Raw genomic sequence first — 26217 nt, forward strand, 5'->3', positions numbered from 1 at the left:
GAACTCCCCTCCACTTTGCCATGAATTTCATGTCTCAGGCCAAGGCCAGTTGACTTGGGACATTCAGCCCTGAATGTAGAGACGCTATCTGAAGTTCTTCACTGGAAAGTTGGTTGCCTTTCTATATTTGGGCCTGGAGCTCTTTGTTTGAGATATTTTTAGACTTTGCAACAAATATAAAATGTTGAAGAAATGAATTTGTTGCATCCTTCTCCCTCTCTCTCTCTCTATCTTTACTTCCACACTCCAGTCTCATGGTCTTATCTTGCAAACTACCGTTGGGGGTTTCGGGGAGACCAATGACCATATTCTGTAGTTGCGTCTTGACCCGTTGTTAGAAAATTAGCTGTCAATGGCACAAAATGCCGACTCAATGTCTTTCAGGTGTATGGAGATAATTTTCTTGTGGATGTGGATGTTTCCTCAAATTTACTTGATCACACTTTTAGGACCATTTGCAGATCACCTGAAAGTGCAAACTACAAGGTAGATGGGAAACCTTGCACTCTAAAATCTGTCATGAAAGAGTAAGTTTGAATACAATAAGTGGTTAAGGTTTTGCTTTATTCAGAGTACAAGGAATACAAAGGAAACTGCCGATGAGCTAAGAATTACTGGGTGCAAGTGTTTGTTTAAAATGACATTCTTCACAACTAATTTCAGCATCGGGAACAATGCTAACATTCTGAGCTGTGAGGAGCTTGAAAATCCAATTCCTCCAAAGACAGTTGCTGAGATCAGAATGTAAGTATTGATCCAATATGTGAGGAAATGATGCTTTAATCGGAATACAAAAATATGAAGGGCAGCTGCTGGAGGTCTTGCATTTTCAGGAGCATTACATAGAGGCTATCTCCCGAAACTTAGCAGCATCTGTGGAGAGAAAGCAGAGTGGGCGCTTTGAGTTAAGGTTCCCCTGTTCAGAACTTCACACCTCTGAAGAAATGTCACCTGGCTTCACTTGAACTCTGTTTTCTGTCTGCAGATGCTGCAAAACCTGTAGAGTTTCTCCAGAAACATCTGCCTTTCTTTCAGATTGCCGGTGTCCATAGTTTGTTTGTTTTCACATTAAAGAAACAGTTGGCTGTTGTTCTAATATTTGCTCTGTTCTTAGTGTTGTAAAAAGAAATTTTAGATGGAAGCTTGTGGTTCATGCTGCAGGCCTTCTGCTGGATCTGAAACCTGGAGGCCTTGGCCGATTCCAGCGGTAACCAATACAGAGATTGCTGCCGGCGTTACTCACCAGTTGACGGTTTGGATCAGTTTTGACAGCTGCTGGTCCAGTGAAAGGGATGGCAGATCAGCATCCTTCTCAGCCCAACTGTTAATGCTGATTGTCACTGAGGTTGTGTATGCACTGTCCCTGGAACGGGTTCAGAGGAGGTTCATGAGAATGGTCCAGGGAATGGAAAGCTTAAAATATGAGGAACGTTTGAGGACTCTGAGACTATACTCATTGGAGATTAGATGGATGAGGGGTGATCTAATTGAAACTTTTAGAATACTGAATGGCCTGGACAGAGTGGATGTTGGGAAGATGCTTTCATTGGTAGGAGAGACTAGGACCCGAGGGCCCACTTTTAGAATAAAGAGGAGATCTTTTCAATTGGAGATTTGGAGAAACCTCTTCAGCCAGAGAGTGTTGAATCTGTGAAATTCACTGCCACAGAAGGCTGTAGGGGCCAGGTCATTGAGTACATTTAAAACTGAGACAGATTATCAAGCGGATTAAGGGTTATGGGGAGAAAGCAGGAGAATGGTGTTGAGGAACTTATCATCCTGACTGAATGGCAGAACTGACTCAATGGGCCGAATGGCCTAATTTCTGCTCCTCTGTCTTATGGTCTTATGGTCTTAATGAATTGCAGGTCTAAAACCTTTGACAGCCCAAACTCTGAGAAAGATGAAGAACCAAGTTCACCAAAAGCGACTGCAGACATTTCAAAGTAAGTTTCATCCTTCTGTGCTTCATTCATAATACATACCATGAAAAGAAATTGCTGTGAATATAGTAGCTCTTGAAAGATTATGTCACCATTCGAGACGATAAAAATCACATTAAAGAAACAGCTTTATTCCCTCCGAGGCCATTGCCAGTAATTAAATCAATGACACATTTCAGCCTTTGATCCATAGAAAACATTTGAAAATGTTCAGTGAAAATTTGATTGGCCCTCAACATCCAGACCTTGGTGGTCTAACTTGCAACAATGCTAAACTGCGAAACCTCCCACCTCCCCTCAAATGCACCAGCCGATGTAACTGGAGTGTCCTACATATTTTCTCTGAAAATTTGGAAAGCAAACCATCTAGTGTAGTCATTCATGTGGACTTTGACCTAATGGGGACTTGAAATACTGAGCATTTTGGGATTCAGTATTTATTTTCAATGTTTACAAGTCAGTTGTAGATGCAAATCCTTTTCTTAATTTGTGCTTCATGTGCACTTACAGCTGCAGATATTTTGGCTGTATAGATTATCGGGTGGGTAGGAATCAAAGTTTGCCAGGCATCTGTGTAACCATGAGGAAGCAAGGTTGATCGGAAATAATTTTGATATGTTTTAATTCTGCTTCATTTGGAATGCAGCAGTGTGAAAAGGGAATGATGGGGAACCATTGATTTCTTCAAAATTTTTGTTGCAATGTAATGAGTGCCACTCCAGACTATAGCAGTCACATTAAAGTGTCTGCTGGGCTGCCTCCCTCAAAAATTTATAACAGAGACAGTTGTCTGAAATAATAGCATCACCATTGAAGCATCCAAAACACTTAGATGGGAAATTGTTCTCAGATCAATATTGAGGTTATATTTCTGGACAATGTGGCTCTGGTAAAATTGCTAAAGAAATGAGTTAATCTCCTCTACCCCACCTCAGCACTTCTCTGTGTTCCTCCTTCCTGCTCAGCTGCACCCTCCCTACAAACTTCCTCCAAGTTCATTGAAGTGTCCTCCAAACGTCCGTAACATTTGAAGAAATATGTCTTCAATTAAGAATGTGACCTGCTCCCCATGTCCGAGCCTTGGTATTTCTCCCATACAATATTGCCATTGAATAATTTGCATTTTGAATTATCTAATTTGGTCATTTGCCATGTGTATTCATGGAGTCAGGCACTTTCACAAGTCAGAGACCTTGAATTAATCCTGAGCTTATTCTGTCCAGATCTTTAACGAAACTCAGAACTGTTAAAGGAGCAGGATAGAAAAATGATTTTTTTTTCAGCAAAACAGCCAATGGTGACTAATCTGACCTTAAGCTTCAGTGAATTTGAGCAAAGACAAATTCCTACATCAGTGCTCTGAATCAAACTTTGAGTTACAAGCTGTGCTTGTGAGGGTTGAATTGTCAATAGTCTGTAAAGAGCTTGAGTTTCTTTTTCAGATATGAGGAAGTTAAACTTAAATCCTCTCTTTTGGGATGTTTGTTGTCTGTCCCAGTGCAGAGGTTCTTTATTTGACATCTTTACACCTCATCTACCCACTGGCACCCCCTCACAGCCACAAATCCCAATGTTGATAAGAGTGCCAGAAATTAAAAATGTGATCATATGCACAAGTAAAATGATTTATTTGGTGTTTTGTGACCAGTTGCAGCTGAGAAAATATTGACATGTCACACTGTGTGGTGGGTGGAAACCTAAGTTTGTCGGAAACTGAAGGAGTAATTGACAAGTAAATTTGATGTGACGACAGATTAAACCTGTTGTATGGTATTTGGGATCTAATACTGTGAAAGGAAACTGTTGGGATTTGCTGTAGGAATATGTCAGGGTTGCCTCAGGAAGATACCCCAATTGGCAGTGCAGTGAGCACCAATCCAGACAATAGCAATCACATGAAGCAACTGCTTCACTGCTTCTGCAATGTTTGGCTTATTTTGAGAGATGGGATAATGTTGAATTAGCATAAAGCTTTCAAAGCTTTTCAATGGTAGATTAAATTTTGCTTATCTTTCAGTATCAAGTTCTTGCATAGCCCAGAAACGGCTTTCAACAAGGGTGAAATACTGAAGAAGTGGTTTTCTCTCCTTATTGCCCTGCTCTGTCTCTTCCAATCCACACCCCAGCACTGCCTCAATATGAAGGCCTGTGGGCATCCTGTGGAAGTCAAAACAATCCATCTCTCAAGGCTGTGATTTTTTGTTGTTGAATTGGGTTGGATTTAATTCTGGATGAGTTTGCCTGTTCTAAATGACTTAATTTGTCCTCTTTGATCAATTGCAGTTCTGGAAATGTTGACAGTGCAAATGGTGAGGAAAATGGAAGTTGTGTTTCTTCAGGATCCAGCGAAATAATTGCTGAGTAAGTTTAATTGCATGCATGACAAAATGAATCATTATTCAGAATATGACAAAGCGGTAGGATATAGCTGGGGAGCTAGCAGTTTGTGCAATGTTGTATTGCCATCGAATGGTAATAGCCCAGAGACAATGATTTAATAATGTTTGTACCAGCTCTCAAAGAGGGACTTGCCTACGTTCACTCCTAAGTCCTTTTACTGTGTAATACTGCGAAACCTCTCCTTTAGAAAATTGTAGCTCACTTTTGAAGACCTCAATTGAAGCTGCATCCACCACACAATGAGGCAGAGCTTTCCAGTTTCTAATGATGCTATTTAAAAACAAAATCCTTGTCACCATTGGTTCTTTTTGCTGATCATCTTAAATCAGTGTCCTTTTCTTCTTAAGCCTTCTGTCACAAGGAACCGATTGTTCTTATCCATTCCAACCAAATCCCTTATAATTTTGAACACTTTTAAAATCACTTCTTAGTCTTCTCCAAGAGCAGCCCAAGCTCCTTCAGCCTCTCCACAGGGCTGTCTAGTTTGTCATCTCTGGTAATATTTTTTGTGACTGTTTTGTGCACCCTGTCAAATCCCTTCCTGAAGTGTGGTTGGTAAATACCAGAGTTGAGGGGAAATCAGGAGGTTTTTGTTTAATCATGATTAGTCAGAACATATTTGTTTTTCATACAATGCTCCAATTTTTAAAGTTCAGAATCCTGATGATATCTTCAATCTGCACTACCACTTCTATAATTATTGTGCACACACATACACACACTATCGATCAAATATCAGGCATGGATCATTTCAGGAAGCACCATATCATAAGATATTTATTTTGGCTACAGAAAAGAGGAAGGAACAATCCAGAATAATTTTGATTTGGAGGAGGTCCAACTTCAAAAGGAGCAAGAAGGCGTTTGCAGCAAGTAAGGTTGAACACAAGTTCAGGGAAAACTGCAATGAAACAGCAGTCTGTCTTACAGCAGGAGGTTGTTTAGTGACAGTGTCAGAATGTTCCCACAAGCGGGAGAGTGTGGCAAATGGTACAAATGATGAGGATTATTGATGACCCCAATGTGTACCGAGTTAATTATAAGTAGTTCAGAAGGGAAGTGTTGAACTAAATGATGCTGGCAGCTAATGTTAAAAGGGAATCCGAATGTCATCCTCCATTGTGAGCAGTGAAAGGGTAGCGAAAGTGGGGCTAATGGTCATAAATCACTGTTTAATCTTCACAGAGGTAAGGGCCTGGCTGCGATACTATTCAGAAGAAGTTGCTGTCCAATTCACGATGAAAAGTAAATAGTTGAGACAAGGATGAGCTGAGGTTGGGCAGCATTTTAGAAATGTGAACATTAAACAACTGCAGATGCTGGAAAACTGAAACGAAAATTGAAATTGCTGGAAAAGCTAAGCAGGTCTGGCAGCATCTGTGGCGAGAAGGCAGAGTTAATATTTTTGAGTAATTTGAGCCACTGAGCTTTTACAGCAATTTCTGCTTTGATTAGAACGGCTGGTTGTCCCTGGTGTTGGTAACTCAGAAGGAAGTGAATTGTAGACAACTGAGGATACTGAGAAAGAAAAAAAATAGCTTGAGGCTGCAGTGGCACTTTGCACAACAACCTAATGCTGTTTGAATACAGGGGGTGGTATCAGAGGACTGGAGGATTACAACATGTACTATGTTTATGTTCAAAAGTGTGTGGATAAATCCAGCAACTAGATTCATCTTATTGGCGGGACAGCATCACAGGAACTGTAATCCCAGTCTCAAGCAAGAATACTTGGGGAGCATATGGGCTAACATTTTATGCTGACTCAGAAATCTTCACCATCTGGTGTGTAACCTGTTTAATAAAACCATCTGATGGAGGCTTGTCATTCTGAATCTTCAATTTTCATGGGTATTTTAATGGATTTAACTGAAGATGAAAGGGTTTGCTTGAGGTGTTTTAAATTGTTCTTGATGTTCAATTGCAGCTGTGAAAGTGTTGAGTCCAAACACTGTCCGAATTCTGATGAAATTCAGAATTTAAGTTCACCGGAGAAGGGAGCGACAGTCAAGAAGTGAGTTTGATCCAAAATGTGACCATGTTATGCTTCATTTGCAATACAGTAGTGTGTAAAGGGAATGGCTGGAGAGCTGGTGGCCATAGGTTGAATTATCAGAAATCTCTTCATGAAGGCAGAGATGTTTCCATGCTGTATGACTCTGTAAGACATACCACAGAAACAAAAACTCGGATATCATTCCAGATCATGGCACATCGATGAAGAAACAGCTTCTGAGTTCTTTGCATATTCTCTCCCTAATTCTGAGGAACAAGCAATACAAAGCACAAGCAGCAGTTGCGTGTGAAGGTGTTGAGTTTATCTCAGACTGAAATTTCTGGACTAGTAGCAAATGTAAGCTATTGAAGAAGTGGCTTCACTCCTTGCACCTGCTCCTTTCCCCTGTTACCACCAGCCACCACCACTGCTGGTGAGCTGCTTTGGCCCTCAAGGGCATTTCTGGTAAACTTCCTGAGGAAATTTAAAGAAGGTATTCACTATTTTATGCAGTTTTACATTTAGAGTGTGACCTTGTTTCATAAAGTTAGCTGATCACGGCTTAGGATGCTGAATTTTGAGACTTCATTTCTTATTTTACGGCTGGCAAGCAATTGTAGACCCAAACACCATTTTAATTTGCTTTTTCTTTTGTGGTTTATGATCAATTGCAGAAGCATAGACTTCAACAGATCAAGCTTTCTAGAAGAATATAATTTCAGTCCTGCAGAAAAGGAAACACTAATGAAAATGTAAGTTTGATTTGACATGTAGTGAAATTGTATTTTCAATGTGAAATTTAAGAATGTGAGAAGAATTGCTGGAGAGCCAGAAAGACCTGTAAAATAATGTAGAGCCTTTGTCATGAAGATATGAGGCACCCAGAACAGGATGGCAAACGGCACTCCAACCCATAACAATCACATTCAAGAAGCTAAATAATAACTGAAAGAATCACGGACACTGCAATTCAGGGACAAAAACAAAGTTGTTGGAAAAGCTCAGCATTTCTGGCAACATCTGTGAAGGTAAGAATGGAGTTAATGTTTCAGGTCCGGGTGACCCTTCCAGTTCTGAGGGAGGGTCGCTGGACCCAAAATGTTAACTCTGTTTTTGCATTAAAGAAGCTGCTTGTCTTGCATGTCCAATGATTGCATTATTCCCAGAGATTGGCTTGTTTATATTTTTCAGTGTAAATCATCCAAAATTCTTTGTCTTTTGGAATTGTTTGTCCTACATGATCACGCTTTTGGGGTTGTTTATCTCAGATTGTCATTAGTCTAGTTTGTGATAATGATGCATTATTGCAGGAATGGTTTTCCTCTTCACACCACTTTATTAGAAGTTATCCTGCAAACTTCCTGTGAATAGTTGAAACCGAATGATACCGCTATCTAGAGCAGTCAGATACTTGGCAAGTGGTTTGTTTGTGGTGTCCTGACTTTGGTAGACCTCCCACTCCGTGCTGCTGTTGTACATTTTGCACATAATCGATCTTGAATTAATACTTCCTGAATCTATGAAATCCAAATGATCTTGTGAAATGATTTTTCATGTTTGAAGTTTGTAAACTAAGTGCTTTCAAAGATATTTGACTGTAGAAAGCATCGCACAAATGCATCTCTAGCTGGAATTCTAGTTATTTTTGAGCTGTACCAGATTGCTGAGGTTGTTTTACTGCTCTGAATAAGATTAGATTACCTACAATGTGTAAACAGGCCCTTCGGCCCAACAGGTCCACACTGTCCCTTGAAGCATCCCACTCAGACCCATTCCCCGAACACGAAGGGCAATTTAGCACACGGCTGATCCGCCCAGCCTGCACATCTTTGGACTGTGGGAGGAAACTGGATCACTTGGAGGAAACTCACTCAGACATGGGGAGAATGTGCAAACTCCTCACAGACAGTCACCCAAGGCTGGAATCAAACCCGGGACCCTGGAGCTGTGAGGTGGCAGTGCTAACCGCTGAGCCACCATGCTGCCCTGCATGACACTTTGGCTGCATGGGGTTAAAGATGGGATTATTCTTCTTTGTCTGGCCATTCGATTAAACTCTGTGCTTTTTGATTAAGACAAAAGAACATTTATCCAATAGATTTGAGTGCTGGACTGGACTTGGGGACTTTAAAGTTTGAGATTCTTACCTTTATATATACAGTGATTTATTTTCTTTTGTACATGGTTTGCTTACTCATTTATTTTGTTTTCTTGAGTTGATATTGTTTGTCGTTTTTACAATCAAGAAAGCCAATGCCTGAAGGGCCAAGCACAGAAAAATTACTTGTGAGCAAATACAAAGGCAAATTTTTGCAGTATTGCATTGAGAAAAATGGTCAATTTGAGGGAGTGAGGATTTTCATGGAATATTTTTACTTCAGATGCAATAGCAAGCGTTCACAACTGGGCTGCACTGAAGTTCGAAATAAAGCTCAAACAATTTATGAAAAATGCAGCAAAGGAAAAATCCCTCTCGTTAATCAAACAAATAGGACACAGTTGGCCAGGCAGCATCAGAGGAGCAGAAAAACTGATGTTTCGGGTCTGGGCCCTCCACCAGAAATTTTCTGAAGATCGGTCCAGACCTGAAATGCCAGCTTTCCTGAGCCCCTAGTCTGCTAGCCTGCTGTGTTCATCCAGCTCCACACCTTGTTATCTCAGACTGCAGCATCAGCAGTACCTACTAACTCAGAACACAGTTGGGATGCCTTGTGCATTGCTATTCACTCTAACCCACCCAGTTGTCTTTTTGGGTAAATGAAACAAAGTTTTAGAAATCTAAGCCATAGGGCTTGGTGGTTATCCGGACATTTTTCTCCAACACCTAGCTATTCATGTCTGGATGAACACAGCTAATTGTGGATACCAAATTGGTCCTGATTAATTTCACAATATTCCTGTGCCAATGTCTCAAGAGACATATAGGGATGAAGTGTATAAAGGAACCTAAATTATCCTGATCCCCGATTGAGGACAGTGTAATCCTCATGAAAGTAATGTGCTGGTTTGGTATGTTTTTTGGTATGTTAATCTCCTTTTAAATTCAAGTTTTTTGGGTTGAGTTCTTTTTCTACAGAATAGTAGCTTACAACCTGTCAGTTTGACATTGAAGAAAACACAGATATTGAGGGGTTGAGTAAAAGCATGGTTTTAAAGGAACATCTTGAGTGAGGGCAGAAGAGGCAGGAATCTATCCAGTGAAGTTGTCATCGGTGAAACAATTAATCTCAGATGCGCAAGTGGCCAGAATTGAAAAGAAAGACAAAAGTGCACCCGTACATAATTATTTCAATTCTGGAACGCTCTAATACTTTAAGAATACACTTCTCTCCAGTGCCATTGGAATCTAAGATTATGTTGTGCTCGCTTTAGGAAATGATCCTTTTAGATGGTGGAAGGCTGATAATGAGTAATTAAATGAAATGATGTTGTACACTGCAGCTGATTAAAGGTTTCAGATTACTCGGTGGGGATGTAGTAACTTGTTAATGAATCTATTGGAAACAGAGACTTTAATTCTAGTGGGACGACAGAAAAGTGTTTTGGGTCAAATTTTGGACTCAGCACAGTACTAATTAAGTTCTACCATATTGTCAGCAGGGTAGAGGCTCTTTAGCTCAGCAACTTATTTCCCAGCCATGAAGGCTTTCAGTAGGAAATGGAATTTTTTGGTTTTGTGATCTTTTGAATTGATTTTTCTTTATATATATTTTTGGAGGGTTACTGTTCGAGTGTTTGTAATGTGACCTAGGCATTTCTGAATGATTCAGGACCAAATGAGCCCAGGCAACTTCCTTAGGTCATGTTTCCAGTGTGTTTCAGTTAGTCACTGTTTCCGAGAGGTAACATAACAAATAACATTTCCACAGCCTTGTCCCTCCATCTCTGCAATTTCCTTGTGTCCGCTTCGGACGTTTCTCTTTTTTCCTGTCCAGTTTCACTTTTTTGCCTATCCCAGATTATGTTTGTCCTGTTGTTACCAGCCATGGTTTCAGCTGTTGAGACTCGAAAATCTGAAATGCACAGTATGCTTTTCTCCATTTTGTAAAAAGCTGATGAAAAACTTCACCTTTTATCAAGCTTTTCATGATTCTTCTGACCTCACTGAAAAACAATCTCTTGACATTTCCAAAATGAGTCACTTCATTTCAAAATTTGCCATGTTCACTAGTTAATATCATACAGCACCTTACCAGTATGGGCCAGCTGTGTTTTTGAATCATTGCAAAAGAGTACAACCTATGCCAACTGATCTGAAAGCAGATGAAGTCAAAATAGCCCCTCCAGTGTGAACTATTTCTAAGTCGTATATCTTTCTCAAACAACAAGAGGCTATTGCTGCATATGGCACTGTGGCTGCCTAGCACTTCCTACACCAACCACTGTTTAACAGGAATGGAGCTGGTGAAGTCTGAATCAAGCCCCAATGTCTGTGTGTAATGTTTCACACCATGTAATTTCTGTGCTGTCATGATCTATTATGAACGGGCTCAAATAGGTGATCATCGGTTTCAGTGTAGGGCTGCAGATAAAGAAATTCCAAATTAAAAACTAGAACAGCACTTTCAGCGTAAAATGTTCCATGTAAATTGGCGATGCTAATCAAACAAATGTTTACTTTTTGGAGTCTTTGGAAAGTCAAAGTTTTCTCCTACCTACTGCATTATAGACCATAGCTGCAACTCAGTCCATCTCCTAATTCACAACAAGACTCATCATTCTGATGTTTGCTGGCCCACGTTGTCTCTTGGTTGACCAATGTCTGAACTTTAGATTTTTTTTCGAAAAAACTTTCAATTCTTGTGTTCACATCCTTTCATGTTCTTATTTTGCTTTAGTCTGGAATTATTTTAGGTCCCAAACTTTGCCTGGAACTTTTCTGTTCTGCCACGTCCAGTGTGCTGTGTACTACTTGATTTTTTTCATCAGCCCACCACCGTTAGTGCTACTTCCTGCAGATATATAGTTCCTTCTTCTAGACATCACCATCTCTCGCCTTTAAGAAACTCATGAAAAGTCACTATGACCAAATATTTAGTCACCTGTTTGAATATCTCCTCCTTTGTCGGTTTTTGTCTGGTTAATCTGCTGTGAAGTGCCCTGGGGAGTTTTTCTGTGCAAAGGGTTCGATTTCAGTGATGTGATGACTTCTCTGTGCAGCTGATGTCTTGTTGCAAAAAAGTAACCATTGATTTACCTGTGAAATAATGCTACGTGGCCTCTCAGTATTAGCCAGACAGTTAAAATAAGTGAATTGAAAGCTGACTATGTTGGAGTATTTCATTATTCACCTGCAACTAGACCCAATTTATCCATGTTACCGAGGTATCCAAGTACTGGCAATGCAACTCCCAGAACAAACGCAAACAAATCATCATTATCCTTGTGTTTTTCTTTGTTCATCTGATTTGTCCCATTTGACTTTTATAAAGAAGATTTTTTGTTAAAGCTCACTTTCTCTTTACTAGTAAACTCTAAACACGAAGAGGTCCTGCTGGTGTAATAAGTAACCTCAGACACATGTGAAATCACTTTATACGTGAGCCTTAAGCTTACCTGTGCAATCTACAAAGAAGAAAACTTGGAAACATGGCCAACTTGCAGTTTCCATCCATGGCCAGCGTAATTCTAACTTGGACAGTCATTTCTTCATCATTGGGTCAAAGTGCCACACAGCCCCCCTCTGATGGCACAGCAGGATCACCATTGCCATGTGCACTGCAGCAGTTCAAGATGGCAGCTCATCTCCTGTGTGAGCACGATGACCCCATATTCCAACTTTAATCTATTGCATTGACATTTGTAGAATTAGAAGCTTTTTCTCCCCCACATGTTTTGCTTCCCCGATGAACAGTTGTTAACTCTGACTTTATTTCCAGTGCTATTCCTGAAATTCTCGAAATCTGGCTGGAGGAGTCTGCCGAAGACTTTCGTCAAGTTCCAACTTACTCTTGTCTCCGGAAGGTACTTTCCTACTTGAACCAGACAGTGCCAGGGTCAGATGCTGAACATCGGGCCCAGAAACTCCTGAGTCGGTTTTTGGCGGAGGAAACAGCGGAGAAAGAGATGTTTAGTAAGATTTACAATTATGTTGCAAAAATGTGGTTTTAATTCAGGGTGCCTCCCTACAAGTTTGTGTGCGGCTTGCCCCTCTGTCTCAGGATTTAGTTCATTTTGGTTTCCTTTGACAAGCTTCAAAATTACTTGCAAATTTTTGGATAAACGAAGTGAATTAAAATTATTGCTGAGTGCTTACCCCTGTACTAATTGCATGATGTACAAGACCAAATTCTGCATAGAATTGATACTCTCATATGGTCCGATAAGACCCAGCAGCATGTAATGCGACTTTCTGGACAATTTCCTTTTGAAATGTTTTCGTCAATGACATTTTATTTTATAATCTGACGTAATAATTTTGCAAGTTATTGTGAAACAATAGATTGTGATTCAGAATATTTCCTAAAGCCAGAAATAGGGATGGGAATCTGTCATTAAATACAAGTTCTTTTGCAATTGAGATGCTCCCAACAAGAGGATTTCAGTGCAATATCATATTACTTTCACCAAATCTAGATTTAGAAGTATGAATATTAGATAACTATTGGAAACCAATGCACAATTTCTAGTCACAAGTTCGTGAGATATTTTAGAGCAATGTGAACTTTGGGCACAAAATACATGTCTATCTTCACTTGCACAGAAGGCTACCGTAGAAGAGTCAGATTCTATGTGGGAGAAGAACACGACCAAACCATCGAACAAGTTGACGAAAAGCTCCTGTCCTACCCATCACGCTTCATTGCAGAGCAGCTGACTTTTATGGATGCTGTGAGTAAACAGGAGTCTGGCGGCCAGTCATTCTGAATAAGATGTTTCAGTCAGCAGTCGGCATCTGAATCTCTCTGTATTGTTTAATGCTATTACTGCTCCACCAGTCATTATAACTGAATTCCCTTCAAAATGCAGTCTTCCAAGATGTTAAAATGTGTTGTTTGACGTGTGACTTCAGTATCTCGCTTGAAATACCTGCCAACTAAAACTTCAGCACTTGTCATTTGTTTTGAATGAACGCCATGTGAAATAAGTGACCCGAGAGAGCACTGAAAATCCTTTGTAACTTAGTGTTGAAACTTTACAAAATGAATAGTATTTCAGGGTAAAAGTTTAATTGTTTCATCATAACAGTCACTGTTTCTTCAAGAGTCCACTGATTTTGTTTGTAGTATCCAGGATGGCAATTTTGTTGTTTTCCCAGAATCTTCTGGAGTGGGATCAGCCACGGGGTATTCCAGTCTAGTCTCCAAGGTGGCTTGATGCCTACCTCTACAAAATGAGACTCTTGGTTGCTGAATCAAAATTTGAGTTATGTCAAAGTCTGGTCATAGGCTTAGGCTTGAAGTGAAAGTTTAGTGGTCTGTATGACAGCATTGGGTGTGACTCTAGAATGTAAGTAGTCCTCTAGGTCTCAAAAATCCTAAGCATATGTTCATGTTCAGAACAGGGGTGCAGCAATCTCATCTGGAAGTGACCAGTTTGTCAAAAGTAGGTTTTGGTTATGGGATAAGAGATAATGGGAACTGCAGATGCAGAAGAACCCGAGATAACAAAGTGCAGAGCTGGGTGAGCACAGTTGCTCCGAAGATGCTGCTTGGCCTGCTGTGTTCCTCCAGCTCCACACTTTGTTATCTCAGTTTGTTAAGGGGCAGCTGCTTTTCTGCACAGAGTTCCAAAGGTAACTGTCTGTTTTGACTGCAGTCTCTGTTGCATATGTGTATGTATACACCGACTGGCACTTAGAGTCTAATCATGTGACATATTGATGACAACAGCCATTTTTGGTGGGAAGCAACCTAGCTGGGTGTCTGTTGAGGAATGTAGCTGCTTTTCTTTTGTTGAACCATCGAGATCTGCAGTGAGGGTTGTGAGTCTTTGTCAAATCAGTGGTTTTACCTGGTGAATATTAAAGCGGTTTTTTTGATCCTCATTGCTAGTTTTTTTCTTTACCATGCAGAGCCAGGGGGCTGAAATGTTAAACAGCAGGAGTTTTATTATGTAGTTTACTGTCGAGGCAGCAGGGTTAGCCTAAGCTATTCCTTGCCGGAAATGATCGCTGACATCATTGTGACGTGATCAGACTGTTAAAAGTGAGAGCCCACCATGCTTGCATAAACATGCAACAGTTTCCCTCTCGATGGTTTCTGAGCACTCCTTTCTACTGCAGCCTGTCACAGCCAACTCTGGCTTTGAAAGTGACGAAACTGACAAATTTCTCCATTCTGAATGAGTTTACGGGGATCCGAAGGAGCTATTTGCCGGTTGTGTTAACTTTCACTGTCGGAGCATAATTGTTGATGGGAGTTGCTCATCTTGAAGAGGGAGACAGAAGGACACAATGTAATCTGAATGACCAGTTGACAAGCTTGGACGTTTGGCAATATTTGTGTTCAGCATGAAACCAACAGTGGTGAAGTGTTGACATTGAGGCCTGTTGAACCAACAGAGGGCCAGGCTGCCATTGTGTTCTGTCAACCTGCCTTGGTGCGAGAAGTAGACATGATGCAGGGCCGCTATACTGATGCCCAGCCTGTCTAGCCTGTGGGCCACCAGGGCTGAGCATCTGTAGCAGTGACTATTGCCAGCAGAGCCATGCATTGATGGTGTGCGTGGAGCCAACAGTCGGAGTTGGGTGGAGATAACCAGTGATTTTAAATCTAACCTACAAATAGGAAGCAGATGACTGAAAATTCGAGGGTTTTGATCTGTCTGAATAGCCAATGTGCCCTTGTGCATCAATGTGAGTATTTTCTAGCCAGTCGTTGACAATATAGCATGCAGTTTTAATGTACAATTGCAAACTAGCAGGACGAATGTACCCATGGATGGACAAATCTTGTTTGTCGTTCATTGCTTAAAACATGGCACGACTGACACCTTTAACCTTTGTTTCCTTTTTATTTTTGATCAGGATCTTTTTCGGAAACTTGTGCCCAGCCAATGTTTAGGGTCCATCTGGTCTCAACGAGGGAAGGAAGAAAAACAGCATCTGGTATCAACCGTCCAGGCCACCATGACACAGTTCAATAATGTTACAAAATGTGTCACCAGCACCATATTAAGACGCCAACAGTTGAAACCATGGCAGACGGCTAAAATCATTGAGAAATGGATTGATGTTGCCCAGGTACACTATTCTTTATTGGTTTTTAGCCTTTGTGACATGTTAAAGTCCACAGTGCATGAAACAACCATGGTGGAAGAGAGCAAGCCATTAACACTATGTGTTGATATGTCCAAGGTTTGAAAGCCTCTTGAATTGGTGAGCAGAATACTTTTCTGAATAAGAGTTGAATGCTTCATGGAAAATCCTAGCATTCATAATTTCTGTAGTGCTGGCTGCTAATAGCTCTTGCCTCAGTTTACAGTTGCATTGAAATATTAATGTATTTTTTTCTAATCAAAAATATTTATGTGGATAAAAAAGGCAAACTGATTTCAGATTTTTACTGGCCCTTCAAAAACGAAGTTAGTTATTGGGCATTACATAGTGTTATTTGCCTCCCTTCCAAGCCGTAATCAGTTTATGAAACAGTGTACATTTTATTCCCAATGTTCTGCATTCTGTATGCCTACATGACGGCACTTCAGTAACTTGCCTGGTTGTCTGTTTCCTATGTGTTTGCCAAAGGAATTTGTCTCAGCATGTTAGTCAGCAATCGGGAAAAGAGTGAGGAAGGGCTGTCAGATCTGATACCAGGTTTGTACTTGTCGCCAACATGTGGCATGCCCACTCGTACATTTGGAAAGGATCAGGATAGGAACCGAGTAATTAACTAATTAAGTAAAGGAAGTAATTGATTCTTACTGATTTTATAATCCAAAATTGCACTGGATTTTGCAACAAAATTGTACTTTCAATGTATTTTCCCGTATACACGTGACAACAAAATATTCATTCATTCGTAAGGTTTGGAATGAAAGTTCACAATAATTCTGTTGCCAGCTAATTTAGAGAAGTCTGGTTTGGGTCTTGGCAACACTGCCTGCATCAGTTTTGACTCGTTAAGAGTCTTGAGGCATTAATGGGACCTTGATGGGGATTTGAAAGTCTGTCTCCAGTTTCACAACATGGAGCAGTTCAACCGAATGTAGGCTGACTCCCAGTAGTAGACATGGATGAAGGAGTTGCTGACATATACACTGGTGTTATCAAAGGCTATTCTGAAGAGGAATCACCACCTTACTTTGATCACTTGGCTGACTTTTCTAGTTCTGATTTTGAGTTTTTACAATAGTTGACAAGGAGTGGCTTCCATGTTGAAGTGCCCTCCATTACTTCCATTTTACTGCAGCAGCTTTATTTCCCTGAAGCCGGAAGACTATGGGCTGGAGAACCTACCTGCTGGCCTTAATCAGATAAGGCTCTTATGATTATGCCAATTGACGCACCTCTAAAGAAATCCCAAATGGTGTGATCACCCTGCCCCTCCCTGGCCTTCCTCCCCAAGCAGAATTGGCTTTGAGACCTGATAACAAACACTCGCAGGCTTCCTCCTCATCTCCACCACACCCCAAAGTACACATTTGGGAGGTTTGATTTGATCCAGTTTTCTCCCTACCTCCAACAGGTTGGGGGGGTGGTGGAAACAGATGAAGGACATTCAGCTGCTAATCTAGGTAAGATTAGTTAACTCAGTATCAATAACGTAGTGATTCATAAAAGTAGACCCAATTTCCTGATTTGTCTGTTTTCCCTCGAATGAGTATCTCACGTGACTGGTCCTGCCCTCCTATTCTGTCAGATAATACAACCTATCATTCATTTATGAGCTAAATGTGATGGATATAACAAAGATGATTACCCCGCCTCCACCCCCTACCTTCGCGACTTCTACCACTCAGATGTCCATGTCTCAATCCTACTCATTTTAAGCTCTCCTTTGGTGTCAGTAATCATATCTAACCAGTCACAGGCTGGCAGCAAGGGAACTGAAGAGGTTGTCTCAGAGGGATACAAAACGAATATCAAGGTTTGAGTTGCCAAGAATCATGGAATTCTTTCCCTCAAAAAGTTTGTTTGTTAATGCTGTTATTTTCTCAGCTAACATTTTTCTGATAGAACCTTTTTAAAAAGTCTGAGGTGTTGGGTAATGGGGAGTCACTGCTTTTTCCACAGAACTCACGGCTTTTTTTCTCTGACAGGAATGTAGGATTTTGCAGAATTTCTCGTCAGTGCATGCTATTACCACTGCATTGCAATCAAATAGTGTGTTCAATTTGAAGAAGACTTGGGCAGCCGTGTCAAAGTAAGTCATTGTTCAGAAAGAGCCATGTAATTTTTATTTAATAAGTATGAGGTAGGAAATTGCAGGTTTGACCTCCAGGTTTACTTGCACAAGTGATCTTCACACGCTCGGTGCATTAACAGGATTACCAGAGGCACTACAGTGCAATCCTAACAATTGGTTAATTGGCAGAATCTTTCATCCTTTCACAAAGGAGCGAAGAGTTAATTTGTTTAATTGGAAAAAGAAAACTGTTTGGCAACTTGAAATATTTAACTATCGTGTTCCAAAACTGATCTGCTGTTGGATGTAACGTAACACAGTTTCCTGTGGATATGCTGTGATGGGGTGATATAAGCCGGAGGTTTGTGTGGGATGCTAAAATACAAAGACAACAATTATTTTAATCTCCCAAGAAAGCACTCTATAACACTTTGAAGTGCACACCTGTAGTTTATGTTCGTGTGCCTCAGACCATTTGATCATGGTTGTGTTTTTGTAGGCAGCTTGGGAATGAAATCTCTCTTGCTGCAATGAGATTCACCAAAACGACTGCACTCAAGAGCTTTTGCAGCACAATGGCAGTATCCCCATCCCTGGGTTTCAACAATCAGGGTTCAAGTTCTACCTGCCCCAGAGATTGCCAAAACATTTCTGAACAATTGGGTTAAAATAACTATACTTATTGTAAAAATGCTTCACTGCCGTTCACTCTCTGTATTACTTGCTTATTTGTCAGATTCCGTATCAGCTGTTTGTTATCTTGACTCTATTCTGTCAAGAGTAATTTGTCTCATTCTCTTGACTAGGAGCAGTAAGACAACATTTGAAGACCTTTCAAACAATGAAGAAGATAACTTTGTAGCGAGTAGAGAGCTGCTAATGGAGGTAAGGTGTTGCACTTGGCCCAGTGTGACTATATTCAGGGCATGATCAATAGTTTCTAGTAAAATATCTGCAATGAACTCAGTTGGTGACTGAATGCATACAGATTCTGTCAATCAATACTGCAACAGGAGTATATGTATTGCAGTCCAGGTGGTCTGGCTTGGCTCAAGTCTTCCAAGATTGTTTTGTCATGATTCTTATAATTGCTGATGATATTGCAGTTAACATTTTAATCGACATCTAATTTGGTTATACTGCAGTGATGCAGCCTTCATAGATTATCTTTCTCAGCGTTCATTATCTTGGAAATTTGAACTGAAGCAATGTCTATGATGCAGTAATGCAGCCTTCATAGATTATCTTTCTCAGTGTTCATTATCTTGGAAATTTGAACTGAAGCAATGTATATGATGCAGTGATGCAGCCTTCATAGATTACCTTTCTCAGTGTTCATGATCTTGGAAATTTGAACTGAAGCAATGTCTATGATGCAGTGATGCAGCCTTCATAGATTATCTTTCTCAGTGTTCATTATCTTGGAAATTTGAACTGAAGCAATGTCTAAAGTGCGATATGTGCCAATTTCTTTTTCTTTTGCTTTGTACACCTCAAGGGCCTTGTAATTAATAAAAGCCAAGGCAAAACATTAAGAGATTTAACTGGTTCTCATAAGTGTTTTTACTCAATTACCATGTCTTCCTTTTCTTGTTCTCTGCAGTCAGAACTATTTGCTGCGTAGGAATGGAGAGATATTCATATCTCTTTGTTCAGTATTTCAGACATCAACTATCTAGTTTCAACTAGCTTGGACGAAAACTGACAAGTTTCTAGCCATTCCTCCTCACTCCTTTTATCATGCTCTTTGTCCACTCATTTTGCTCCTGAATTTGACAAAATAACAGAATAATTGGTCAGATATAAATATTTTGGTGCCACTTTACCAAACTAGTTGTCCAGCTCAGAAAATAGTCAACGTTTTCTTATTCTCTAAATCATTCTTAGTTGGAATTGAAACACTTTCAAGCTGGTATTTGAAGAGGGAGAAATGCAGTAATCATGCTAGCATGTTGTCAGTTTGACAGACACTCCATTTTTCAAACTGCTCAATGTTCTAGTTGCAGTGAACTATCTTTTTACATTGCTTTCCAGATGTTTGCCCCAGAATTTCTACTGCCCTGCTGTCACACTTTGTTTATTGTGTGTTGTGATTGGTGCACTGTACAGAATTTCAACATATTTTTCTGATCTAGATTGAATCTAAAAGTAGGTTTGCTTTTATAATCAAAAATGTGTGCTCTGCATGATGATTGTTTTTGTGGTGCAAAATTCTGTAAGTATACAGGGGAAAATGTGAGTTCATGATTGGACAGTTGTATAACTTCCATAAAGCTTTCTCCCAGATTATGCAGTGAATTACAGTGCATGGTTTGCTAATCTTTCAGCATCTTACACAAATGTGCTTTGGCAGTGGTGCAGGGCACCGCAATAGTTCTTGCTGTGAGTACATTAATGTTCAAGACACAAAAGCTCCAAGTGTGAACAGCAGGTTCACAGATGACACAAGAATTGGAACGGTAGTAAGTAGCAAAATGCCTTAGTTTTGAGGCACACATTGTTCCAGCTGTGGCTCAACTAATGTTATTTACAGTTCCATCATTACCCCATTGCTGTTATATTCAGGCAAGTATCCAATATTTTACCAACTTATCCACAGGTCCTCCTGCCTTCAAGAATATGTTCATGCACACACCAAAGTCCTTTTGATCCTCTGTCATCCAGACCCAAAACATCAACTTTCCTGCTCCTCTGAAGCTGCCTGGCCTGCTGTGTTCATCCAGCTCCACACCTTATTATCTCATTGAACATATATTCTCCTGACCTATTAGACCCCCAAAATGCTTCACCTCACACTTTTCTGGATTGAATTCTATTTGCCTCTGTTCAGGCCTTCTAACCAGCCCATATGCGTAACCCGAGAGACTAAGGCTTTTTGCTGTTCACAACCGTCCAATTCTTGTGTCATCTGTGAATCGGCTGTTCATACTTGGAGCTTTCGTGTCTTCAACATTAATGTACGCACAGTAAGAACTATTACTGTACCCTGTGGTATGCTGCTGGATGAAAGCATCAAGTTGCTGAAAAGCCCTTCAAAAATCACATTTACTTCCTGCCGCAAACCCAATTTTGGCTCCAATTTGCCAATTCGATGTATCTCCTAGGCTCTTAGGTTCTGAACCAACCCACCATCTGAGACCATTAAATTATTTCTTCGGGTAAGAGAGGTGTCTAATGAAAAGACCTTGAGAAGAATTGTATTCTTGAGTTTAGAAAAAAATGACGTTTAAACTTGTTGAGACAAAGTTTTGGAGATCTGGTGAGGTAAATTGTTTTTATCTTCAAGCGAAATTGCACGTTACATAGAAAATTTCCAATCTCCAAATGATGAGGTTACACAAATATTGAGTTTGGTTTCCAGTTCACAGATGAGGGATCAAACGTTGAACTTGCCTGGCCTTTATAGATCTAACGTTGCATTCCACTGTATAACTGTCTAAAATTTTGAGTCCTAAATTTTGATTCTAAATAGATTTAGTTGTATGATCAAGGGAATAAATAAGACATGGAGTAGTAATTTTGAGAAATAGGACAATGAGTTCACAATGGATTAAACAAATTCACCTCTCTTTTTCTAGGATATCGTTCAGGGAATTGTGCCGTACCTGGGAACTTTCTTCACAGAATTTTCAGCACTGGATTCGGCTTTCCCGAATTACCATTCAGTAAGTCTCTCTTACAAGATTTGGATTCCTTATTTGCTGATGAGCGCTATTATTATGGTTTCATTGCAAGCTGCTTGTAGATGAGAATCAAAGCAATAAAAAAAATGAATGAGTTTGATTAATAATCCCAATCAGAATAATTTGATGCTTTGTGCTGTGAATCAAACAATTTGTAAACAAAGGAACATGCAAATCACTTTGCAGTTAATTGAATATGGGTTTAGTTTTTCAAAAGGTTGGATAAATTGCACATCATTTTTATTCTGTACAGGTAAATTGGTTACCTGGATGTCACTGCGTATTGAGCAGTTGAACAGCTGAGAATGTCTTCAGCTTGGTACTGACCTACTTGACTGGAGCAAAGGGCTCTATGTAGTGTCCAAGATATGACCTGGTGGTATGACAGATCATTTGTGATTGGCCTTTGACGATATACTAAAATGGAACCAAGTTTACAGAGCTTGTATTTCACTTCTGATCTTTTAAATTTCATGATCTTGTTGTACTGTTTGACCTTTGTACATTTGAATTAATTTTCTTTGTCCTTGTCTATCTCTTACAGAATGGCTTGATCAACTTTGACAAGAGACAAAAAGTTAGTACTGAAAATTGCACTGTACAAAATGTTTGGAATTGTATGAAAGGGGAAAAGCATGCTTTTCAATCTTGTGCTGCTTTATTTGCTTGATGGGGGTGTAGGGGGAGTCCCCAACAGCATCCTAAATGTATATGGTCACTAATAAATCCAATAAAGAATTAAGGAGATGCTTTGTTACTCAGAGCAGCCAGAATGCAGAAGCTGCTGCTACCAGGACTCGTTGAGAGGATGAGCACAGATGTATTTGAGAGAAAGTTAGATGTCAGAAAGGACACAGCGGCATATTTAGAGTTTGAAGCAAGGTGGGAGAGGTGTATAGATCAGCATGGAGCAGTTCAGTCAAATAGCCTGCTTTTGCGCTGCTAATGTGCTACAATTTACCTTTGAACAGTCACAGCCACGCACAGGATATGCTAGGCGTTATGTGAGTGAAGATGTTGTTCAATTAATCTCAGTGTCATGGAAGCTATTTCATTATTGAAGACACTGGATAAACAATCTCTCCATATTAGTATTTTCCTTTAGATGAGAGACATCATTTCGTCATGGGATGTCAGAAATTGAGGGAGTGCACCTGTTTGGATTCTCACTGACTGGGCAGTATGTTTTACTCCATATTTCTGAATTTGGTAATACCAAATTCTCAAACATCCCTGTTGTCATGGCTACTGTTGAGGGTATCATCAAATCCCTATAGTGTGGAAACAGGCCATGCAGCCCAACAAGTTCATAGGGCCACTCTGAAGAGGGTCCCACCCAGACCCATTCCCCATGTCTAACTCACTGAAGCTAAATATCCCTGGGCACTACGGGCAATTTAGCGTGGGCAATCCACCTAACATGCACATCTTTGGACCTTGGGAGGAAACCAGAGTACCCAGAGATAACCCACTCAGATTGTATTTTCATCTTGTACTGCAACATTCAGCAGGCAACCTGAGAATATGAATTTGAGAGGAATTTGACCTTATGGCAAACAATGAATTCTTGCTTACAGAGCTGTAACTTGAGGTCCCTATGAATAGAATAGGTTCCGATCAGAAGCAGCTGATGCTGAATTTGCCAAACTGGGCCATGTGATGTAAAATCAGCTGGGTGGCAAAATAGGCATCCAACGCGATGTGACTCCAATTCACCAGCTCGGAATGTAATCTGTCAAATGGCCCGCCATTTGTCGTGGCTGATGTGGATGTAGTGAAGTGTTTCTTTTCACTGACCTGTTGAAAACTGGCTGGCACTTTACAACTTGACAGTAACATGTTGTCAGAGTTTGACTGAGAAAGGTCTGCCCCTTTTTACATGTCAAATTGTGACAAGATTCAACCAAGAAGCCACTGTGGTTGAAAGAAAATAGTCCAGTAACTTCGAGCTGCTCATGGTCCATTCAATTTCATGGTGGTGCAACCTTGAAAAATTAACTCAACATTTTCACCGTCTGTCTTGGTATCAGTTACTATAGATCAGCCACTTATTTTGTACTTGGCAGACTTCCTTTTGCTTGGATGAATGATCTTTCATAACATTTCTTGTCTTCACCCTAAATCAGCTTATGGTTCTTAAGTGAATCATTTTTTAAAATAATCCATCTTTGAAGCACTGTTTTGGGAATTAGTGTCCTGAAACCATCCTGGATAATCTGTACAGAAATTTATCCTTGAAAAGTCACATTTGTGTCATTTATTTCCAAAGCAGAAATATTTTTGTGACATGATGTACTGTGCACTTTGAATAAAGTTATCGATGCTGTTCAAAATACCACAGACTAGGATTTAGCAGGAGCAATTATAGCAGTTTAAACTTGCCTTAACAGCTCATTATTTATTTGTGTTCTTTCAGGAATATGAAATAATTTTGGGTATCAAATCCCTGCAGTTTGCTTGCTCATCTTACACCCTTCGTCCAAACGAGAATTTTCTAGACTTGTTCTTTATGCAACAATACTTAAGTGAGGATAGCGAGTACGTAACTGGTATTGTAGGAGTGTGCAGGTAAAACAGTTAAGGGTTGTGTGTGAAATCTTCTCTCGTTATAATTGCTGTTTAATGCTAGTGAGCTGCCAGATTGTTTACTGTCTTCCTTTTCCTTGGTTTCAAAGTTTTGACAATGAATTCTGACCGATGAGGATAAAGCCAGTTGCTCAATGAATCAATTCTGTTGTGTTGCATCAAAATGCGTTTCATTGGTATATAATAGTGCAGAGTATACTATCACTAAGCCAATGATTGCAGGAAAATGCAAAAAACTTGATGAGTGACCAATTTTAGCAACATGTCCAAGAGCTCCTATTGTGGGTGCACCTACAAATCCAGATGTAAATTGTACCAGTTTTGAGAAATGTTTCTTTTCCTTCCAATTTCTTTTCAAACACATAATCCTATTACTAACATAAAATTAACAATAACCCTACACAATTGGTCAGCATTTTAAAGTATCTTTCAATGGTTGCCTAAAAACATCATTCCCTCATCTCGAAATAGCCACAGTATATTTTTAATAATGCAACCAAAAATAATCTCCAACTGATAAACAAAACACTTTGCCATTCCTGGACCAGAGTTGATTAAGGAACCAGATTATAGATCACTGAAACTATTTTTTAGTTTTGACAGAGCAGGCTTTGTAATAATTACATTGTTTGAAAACAGTTTGCTTCTTCATAAATTGATGGGCAGAAGTTCTTATTTAAAATGTACCTGATGTAGCAATTTACATTCCTGCTTTGAAAATCAAAGCTCACTATTAAGCCCATCCTCAGGCTATGGATGACCATGTGCAGCAAGCACCTGGCATTATCGTCAGTTCCATCAGTGGCACAGTCAGTATTGGGCCAACTTCAAACATGGTATTTATTTATAACAGTAATTACAAAATGTTACCGAAATTCACTTTGCATGGATCATAAGTTATATTTAAAGTTCTTTTGGACCTCTCGGATAGTTTGGTTGATTTTCGGACGGTTTGTCTGAAAATATCAGCAACAGAAAGTCTGGTCAAGAGATATACTCCTCATTTTACTACCTCCGAGATGTGGCATGTGGTGTTTTAGTCACCTGAAGTGACTGATTCATGACTACCTTTCATTGCTTGACATTGTCTGTACATTCACATGACAGTGTGGATGAGGCCCAGAGAAACTCCTGTATAACTTTACAACCTATTGTATCACCTTCGGCACTGGAAGTTTGATTCTCATGTTTTCCAGTTAACTTTTTTCAAGCCCAGTCCTTGTTAATTTTTTCTGTACCTGCTGTAGAAGTTCGAGCATTTTGTTCAATTCCACGTGTTCTGCAAAAAGACTGAGGGGGTTATCGTCTTGGTAAAAAATTAAGCAAAGGAACCGCAGATGCTGGGAATCAAAAACACAAAGAGAAATTGCTGAAAACATTCAGCAGGTCTGGCAGCATCTGTGGAAAGAAAGCAGAGTTATCCTTCGGGTCTGGTGACATTTCTTCAGAACTCTTATTGTCTTGATCTGCTGTTCATAAAGCAGAAAAGATCGATGTGCCTACAGTGAGAACTTTTGTCGCTCATTACTCAAAGTAATGTTCAGTGTTCTCCTGCCTGAAAACACGTGCCTTTTGCAAACAAAATTATCATTCTGCAATTTCAAATCTATGTAAATGATTGATTTTGCCATAAATAATAAGAATATTGAACAAAAGCATCTGATTCTTTTTAAATGAATCTTGTCTGAAAATGTTTATTTGCCACCCTGCAGCTCCTCTGAACTCGAGAAACCGCCAAAGCCCAAAAAGAGTGTGTTTAAACGCCTCAGCTGGTAAGTATCCCATGTTAAGCACCGCAAATATCTCATTATTTCCTTTATTATTGGGATGAATGGACAGAAAGGTAATTACATCTGTTCCTTGACAAATAGAGACATTTGATGTGTGGTCATTATTGCTTCATTGGAGTGAGATTTTTAGTAACTGTTTGAGTAATTTGAGATGATGCAAGGAGTGGTGCTGTTATTCTCACCTTGTGCATGTGTCTCGTGTAGACTGATTGATAGAGATTCTTTGCTATGACCATGAGTGTAGAATGTGGACCTGTGATGAGCTTGGTATTGCCTAGCGATTCTCATTTGTCCAGAGAAGTTTCTGCACCATGGCTAAATTTCACCGGAATAAATTTGTTTATGAGAGACAAGTAAGCAAAAAAAGTGTTACAGTGAATTAAATTTGCATATTTGTGGGCCTGTATAATGAAAACTAGCAATGTTTAACAATTTTGAGTGAAAAATCAGATTTGTGTTCTACTTTGTGGGTCAGCAGGCAGCAGAAATATCTTCTGTTGAAAAATTATCAGACATGCTTCTCACATTTGA

General features: G+C 39.8%; 1 protein-coding gene across 1 annotated transcript in view; it reads left to right on the forward strand.

Moving 5' to 3' along the window:
* The window catches only part of LOC132207947 (ral guanine nucleotide dissociation stimulator-like 1), a 31090-nt gene extending 5191 nt beyond the window's left edge, over nucleotides 1–25899 (forward strand). The window contains exons 3-14 of the mRNA XM_059643753.1: nucleotides 664–744; nucleotides 1869–1946; nucleotides 4227–4304; nucleotides 6271–6357; nucleotides 7014–7091; nucleotides 12219–12412; nucleotides 13043–13170; nucleotides 15308–15523; nucleotides 17542–17645; nucleotides 18434–18512; nucleotides 21206–21259; nucleotides 25891–25899. Of these exons, the coding sequence (XP_059499736.1) occupies nucleotides 743–744; nucleotides 1869–1946; nucleotides 4227–4304; nucleotides 6271–6357; nucleotides 7014–7091; nucleotides 12219–12412; nucleotides 13043–13170; nucleotides 15308–15523; nucleotides 17542–17645; nucleotides 18434–18512; nucleotides 21206–21259; nucleotides 25891–25899 (1107 nt within the window). The 5' untranslated portion in view covers nucleotides 664–742. The remainder of the gene's footprint in view (nucleotides 1–663; nucleotides 745–1868; nucleotides 1947–4226; nucleotides 4305–6270; nucleotides 6358–7013; nucleotides 7092–12218; nucleotides 12413–13042; nucleotides 13171–15307; nucleotides 15524–17541; nucleotides 17646–18433; nucleotides 18513–21205; nucleotides 21260–25890) is intronic.
* Nucleotides 25900–26217: the final 318 nt, after the last annotated feature.

Source organism: Stegostoma tigrinum, unplaced genomic scaffold (genome assembly GCF_030684315.1).
Source record: "Stegostoma tigrinum isolate sSteTig4 unplaced genomic scaffold, sSteTig4.hap1 scaffold_218, whole genome shotgun sequence".
NCBI classification, from domain to species: domain Eukaryota; kingdom Metazoa; phylum Chordata; class Chondrichthyes; order Orectolobiformes; family Stegostomatidae; genus Stegostoma; species Stegostoma tigrinum.